The sequence below is a fragment of the Mirounga leonina genome, unplaced genomic scaffold, assembly GCF_011800145.1.
Source record: "Mirounga leonina isolate KUSES-001 unplaced genomic scaffold, KU_Mleo_1.0 Mir_114, whole genome shotgun sequence".
Lineage (NCBI taxonomy): Eukaryota > Metazoa > Chordata > Mammalia > Carnivora > Phocidae > Mirounga > Mirounga leonina.
The window spans coordinates 13,995,164-14,001,720 of NW_023270265.1; the positions used below are offsets into that span (position 1 = coordinate 13,995,164).

General features: G+C 52.5%; 1 protein-coding gene across 7 annotated transcripts in view; it reads right to left on the reverse strand.

The window, feature by feature from the left end:
- Positions 1-6,557, reverse strand: part of ARHGAP22 (Rho GTPase activating protein 22) — a 169,092-nt gene that overhangs the window by 83,530 nt on the left and 79,005 nt on the right. The window contains exon 1 of one of the 7 annotated variants that reach the window (XM_035023660.1): positions 774-852. The exons of 4 other annotated variants lie outside the window; for them this stretch is intronic. In XM_035023660.1, coding sequence (XP_034879551.1) covers positions 774-777 — 4 coding nt within the window. In that variant the 5' untranslated portion in view covers positions 778-852. Of the gene's footprint in view, positions 1-40; positions 913-937; positions 1,089-6,557 lie in introns of those variants that run through there. 2 more of the 7 variants (XM_035023679.1, XM_035023670.1) reach the window with 2 other exon arrangements.

Below are 6,557 nucleotides of genomic sequence, written 5' to 3' on the forward strand. Positions count from 1 at the left end.
AGGAAGGAAAGAAAGAAGGAAGGAAGGAAGGGGAAAGAAAAAGAATGAGAGGAAGGAAGGAATGGAGGAAGGAAGGAATGAAGGAAGGAAGGAAGGAGAGAGAGAACAGGTAGCAGAAGGTGGGGGAAGTGTCCTCTGCGCATCCATGTATCTTAGTTCACTTGATGGTCACAGCTATCTTGCCAAGCTTATTTCTATTATCAGACAGTGAAAAGAAGACTCAGAATTTAAATGATTGGTCCCAGTTCTACAAATCAGCGAGCAGCTGAATCTGGGTTTGACTCCAAAGCCCAGGCTTTTCCCCAGTTCTTCTTCCGCCCTCCCCACTTCTCTTTCCTTTTAAGGGTGCTTGCTAAACACCTGTCCCATGCCAAGCACTACACTGAGTCCCCTCCTCATTGCAGCTCACTGGGTACCTCGGTTCACCAGACACATGTGGAATGTGGCTGGTGTCAATGAGCAACAGGATGGTTCATTTCATTACAAACGTGGCTTACATTGGGTTTCTATGGAACAGAGCTGCTCTGGAGCCTGATTTTGGCCAAAAGAATGAACTGAACATTCCTCTTCAAGGACATCTATTTCCAGGGACCCTGGGGGGAGCTTCCCACACCTGTTTCTGTGTTTAGTTGGGCAGAGTGGGGTTAGGACAGGAGGGCCGGACCGCAAAGCCGGGAAGTCCAAGCAACCACTCTCGGACTTGCTGATTCTCCCACTCCCGGGGGTGAGGAGCGCGGGTGAACTTCTCATCTGATTGCATTTCTAGTCATTACCCATCGTCTGGCGCTTGGCAGGCAAACTCAGCGGGGCCTCGTGAGGTCAGGCTGATACGCAGGCTGGCTGGTACCAGGTGCCGAGATAGGCCGAGCTCAGCATCCCGCTCCGGAGGCGGCTAATGAGATGAGCGATGCTCTGTGGAGGTCAGGAGCGCGGTATCAGTCTACTTCTGGGGGTAATCTGTGTGCGCTGGCTTCGTTTCAAGGTCAGGCCTCAGAGATAGTGGGTGGCAGTGCTCCTAACTGCTCCGAGCTGCTGGCGGATAAGGACAGGCAGCTGCAAGCTCAGGGCCCAGAGTGGCTTCGAAGACCCTGTGCAGCCGGGAGAAACTGCTAGAACCCATTCTTTCTGGGTGGCACCTTGGAGGTCGTCTGGAAGAGTGAAACCTTCCCTAACCCCCCCAGGCAAGTCACCCTCCCTCCTAGCTTTGGGCTCTCAGCCCTGGGGACACCTGTCAGAGCACTTCTCACACTGTATCGGAATTGTTGACTTGCAGGTATTAGCTAAGCAGTGACTGTGCTGTTATGATTAATAATAACAGTAAACAGAGAGACTGCAGGGAGGAGGGAAGGATGTAAAAATAGTAGGTACCTCCTATGAGCCGGGCTCGGGTATCTCACTGCATCCTCCCCAAAACCCGAGGCCCTTGGCTCTATTACTACCCTCAGTTTACAAGTGAGGAAACACAGGCACAGGGATATTCAGTGACTTGTCCTGACTCCTGGCGAGATGGGCAGTCTGGAACATCAGCTAGAGCCAGATGCTACGGGGACACCATGCCCTGCTGGGAGAGTGCAGAAAGCAGGCGTGAAGAGAGGTGGCGCCTGGGTTCGGCCTCCTGACTCTCTCCCCAGGGCCCCCCTTTCTGCACGCAGACACCAGGCTACCCCTGGGGAACACCTGCATCGCTGCCACGTTTGGGCCCAATTGACAGCTCCCTGAATTCCACGCAGTGCCATTGCTCGCTTTGCCTATAACCTCAACCCCCCAACCCTGGTTAGAGCTGAACACCCAAGATGTCAGAGGCACCCCCCACCCGGGGCTGGCTGCCCTCAGGGTGTTCGAGGAGTTGAGGGGAGGCAGTCCGGGAGCTCCGTGGGAGAGTGGAGTGCCTGCCAGGCCTCAGCTGGGCGGCCTCCACTGGAGTCGGCCGCGCTTTATCTTGAGAAAGATAGTCTGCGGGCCCAAAGCAGACAGGTGTTCCACCGTGGGAATGGGGCCCAGACTTCGGAACAGCCATTATATCCTCTGTGTCTTCCTGCTCAAGGAGACAGCACTTTCCTCCGTCCGTCCCCTCAGATTCAGGGCAGCGGCCCTTCATGTCCCACAAGGGCTCATCCTCAGCCACACATGCTGGGGTCCTTGCGCTCCCAGGAGGAGATGCGCCTGGAAAGGCATCCCATCTTGGGGCCCGGTGTGCAGAGAGGCCAAGGCCAATGACGTGACACCTGGCCCTCAAAAAAACAGAACCATAGACTGTGTCTGGTGAAGTGCATGTTTGGTGGAGATGGTCACTTCCTCTCCCTTCGTGAAGGCACCAGGGTCCCTTTGGGGCCTCCTTGCTCCCACTGTGTGAAGTCTCAGTGGGAGGGTCTGTCCAGACGCTGGAGTGGACAGGCGTTTCCTTAGCACCCCAGTGTCATCAGGCACAGGCCTGTGGCCAAAACACAAACACCAAGACTCCCGACTTGAGCAATCGATACCAAGACTGAGGAGTCCGCTGGGATTCAACCTTTCCAGCTCATAGTACTGACCTGCACTCTGTTCCTGCCTCCAGGACCACTGAGCAGCCCTGCTGCCTGCCCCTTCCACAGGTAGTGCCCCAGCTTCCCGATGATTCTTTGTGGCCCCACAACCTCTGGCCCATTCTCCCTTTGCCTGAGTTAGCCTGAGCTGGCTTCACCTGCAATCAGGACTCTTGAAAGACATACCAGTGATGGAGGAGACATGATAGTCATGAGTTTACTCACCAGAAAGACTTAGGGCTCCCATCTAAACCCCTGTAGGCAACTGACCTGCCTCCATTTGGTAACACTGTGCTAATACCAGAAGAAGAATATTTGAAACAAGTTGCGCTTGCTTTATTGATTACCTAATTCGTTCCATCAGACACAAACATCTTGTGGATTTAGCAACTCTTTCTGTCCACAGTGCCAAAGCAGGCCTCTCCACTCCTCACTCCGCCCCTGTGTATATGGAGGGACTCCTGAACATGGCCTGGGGTGGATGCCCACTTTGCCAAGACCAGGAGCCCAGCAGGATCAAGTCTGCAAGGGGCAGACAGCTTTCAAAGGGCCGGGAGGCAGTGGGGTTTGCCAGGTAAAATTCTGGTCACTAATTATAGTGTGTGGGTTTTTCCCCACATCACCAAGCCGTTCTCCAACACCAGCTGGGCATCCTACAACTTACTCTATTTTCACACTATCTACCTGGAGAAAATGTCAGATCCCACAGGTAAAGGGTTCAGTCCTACAAGACTGCCTCCCCGCACCTTGAGATGCCAATCGCCAAGGCCATGTTGTGCTTCTGACCAATGGGCCATAGATCTGAGATTCCAACAAGCCCCTCCTTGGGTTTGACTAATTTGCTAGAGCGGCTCACAGAACTCAAGGAAACATTTTCGTTTCTAGATCACTGGTTGATTATACAAAGTTATAACTCAGGAACAACCAGATGGAAGAGCTACATAAGGCAAGGTATGTGGGAAGGCATGTGGAGCTTCCTTGCCCTCCCTGTGTGCCCTCTCCTCCCCAGATTTCCACGTGTTCACCAGCCTGGAAGGTCTGCAAACCCTCTCTTTTTTGTTTTTTTTTTTAATGGAGGCTTCATTACATAGGTATGACTGATTAAATTACTGGCCATTGGTGACTGAACTCAATATTCAGTCCCTCTCCCTACCCGGAGGTCGACCTGAAAGCTCCAATCTTCTAAACACCTGGTCGGTTCCCCTGATAACCAGTATCCATCCTTAGATGACCTGAGGGCTCTCCAAAAGTCATCTCATTAACATAACAAAAGACACCTTTACTACTAGTCTTCACTTAGGAAATTCTGAGGGTTTTAGGAACTATGTGCCTGGAACCAGGGTGAACACCAAATATCTATATCTGTATCTATATATATCTATCTATATCTATCTTAATCCAAACCACAAGATCACACTAGGCAACCGTCTGGGCAGAAGAGGCCAGGTGGTTAGGAGACCCAGGGTCCTTGAGTCCCAGCCCCTTTCTGGGGCCTCGTTCCTTCCACCTGACCCAGGACTCTGGTTTAGACTCTGGTTTAGAGGTGGCTCAAGCTTCAGTCCCACCACTTAGTTTCTGTGGGAGCCCAGCCACAATCATGGTGTGGCCTGGTTGAAATAGTGGTGTGTTGAAATAGGGGTTGCGGGGTGCAGGTAGGAGGACCTGTAGGCCTGTCATGTAATTGGCAGGTCTCTCCACTAGATGGCGCTCATAGTATAATTTTTTTTTTTTTTTTCTTTTCCCCCTCTTCTATTGCCTCTTTTAATTCTATCTTGATGAAACTTGGGATTTTTTTATACTGTTGAAGAACAAAAATAGAACTACAACTTAAAATTCATGTAGTTGATCTTATGCATTATCCTACTTGGGTTCTGCCACATTTCTAAGAGTTGTTAAGTGTTCCCCTCCGGGGTATTGGGTGTGGCAATACACACACCCCACCTGGCCTTTTGCAGCTACAGTGATGGGCCCGGAGAGACCATTGAGCCTTTCCTGCTCAGTGCTCCACAAAGGCTGAGCAGACCCCTCTCTGCCCACCACCGACCCGCTTTCCCTGAGCTGCCTCACAGCTGCCTTCACCCCCAGTCCCACCCGAACCGGGCCCCCAGGACTTCAGGAGGGCTGTGTGTGCAAAGGCAGGGGGGTAGCGACAGATACCAGCCCTGAGCTCTGCTACCATCTAGCTGTGCGTACTTGGGCAAGCTGCTTATCCTTTCTAACCCCCAGGGTCTTTTTAAATAAAACAGTCATAAAAGGACTTCTCCCTTAGAGGGATGTTTTGAGCATGGGGTAGACAGAATAATGGTCCCACAGAGGTGTCCACATCTTAATCCCCAGGACCCATGAATGTTGCCTTACATGGCAAATGGGTCTTCTTCCCCCCACAGGCAAAGAAATCCTTGTAAATAGCTCTGACCCAGACCAAGAGCATGCACACTGGTGATTTCTCCCATCTGGTCCTTGGGGCACACGCTCAGGGCCTTGCTGAGTTCATGGCGAGGGTGTGCTGACCTCTACCTTTCAGTTCCAGCCTCACCGCCTTCCTCCTCCCTGATTGCCAAGCCCAGGGCCCCTGGCCCATCCCCCAGCCTCCCTTCCCAGGCCTGCTCCCCCTCCCGCAGATGGCCGGGCCCTGTCCACCTCACAGCCCTCTCCATTTCTTCCCTATCTTCTTTGCAGAAGCCTTTGCCCCTGTTCCATAGTCAACCAAGCTTCTCTTTTCCACTCCACACTCTGGGACCCCTCTGTTGCCCCCTTCCAATGTGCAGTTTTAGTACCAAGGGTTTTGCAGTAGATTAAATACCCATGTAGGAAAACCCAAATGAAACCGTGGGTTCTTGCATTTTGCATCCAGGACGTGAAATTGGGGAGGGGCTCCCTGCACATCACCTTCTGCCTGTGTCTTCTGTAATTCCCAGTGTGGACAGAGCAGAGGTGAACAGGGCCCTGCCCCAGGCTTGGCTGCACTCACTGCAGCTCCCCACAGGCCAGGGCTGGCTGGCCTGAGCCTGGCCTGATCCCTCCCTTGGTGCCCGGATGATAGTCGGTTCAACCCCTCAGACTGATTGGAGACTGTAAACCGCTTGGTTCACAGAGCCCAGTGAGACCCTGGCACACTCAGTTCACAACCACCACTTCCCAGAAGGAAGTCTAAATGGTGGCACCAGATGACTAGTCGCCCGTCACCCATGCCCTGTCCACAGCCCCAGCTCTCGCTATTCCCAAGCACGAGGGCGATGCTCCCTCAAGGCTTCTGTGTCTGTAGGGAGCTTGGCCATGCCTCGGGCAGGCCAGAGATGCCAGACTTAGCTCCTGGGAGGCCGCTGGCGGAATTAATAGTGGGACGGTGGAAGCAGGTGGGTCACCCCCAGCCTCCTTGCTCCAGGGGTAGGACAGGTCCGCGGCCCGCTCCCCGCAGTCTCCACCGCCCCTGCTGGAATAGAACCTGGGTTCCCACAGCAGCAGTCAGCTCACTAGCACACCCTGCATGGCTTTCCTCCCTCCCTGCTCCCTTCCCCCTACTTTTTGGGAATCCGCTCTGAAAAACTGCTCAAAGCCTTGTCTCAGGCTCTGCGTCTAGGGGAAGCCGAGGTAGAAAAACAGCACCTGAGGAAGCAGCCCTTCTAGAAGCAGACTAGCTCATCTTCAAGACACATCTATTTCGTTCCGCAACGATCACATTTTAAAACTGGGAATTTTAAAAGATGGTTTTGTAACTGCTAACATGACACGGCTTCTTGGGTTACAATATTTCCCTTCCTCCCACCACGTCGCCATTCTCTGTTCTGACATCCACCAAAGAGCTTACTTTAACGCTCTGTACCTGTGCTGGTGGGTTTTCCCTGGACTTAACTGCATATGATCCAGATGCTGTGTTTGGACCTTTGCCTTAAGATGTCCCCATTGACTGGTTTCCCTTGCGTTTATTGTGAATTTTAAAATCCATATTTTCCTCTTGCCCAAAAGCTAATTACTCAGTTGACTGGGTTTTCTTTCTTTCTTTCTTTCTTTCTTTCTTTCTTTCTTTCTTTCTTT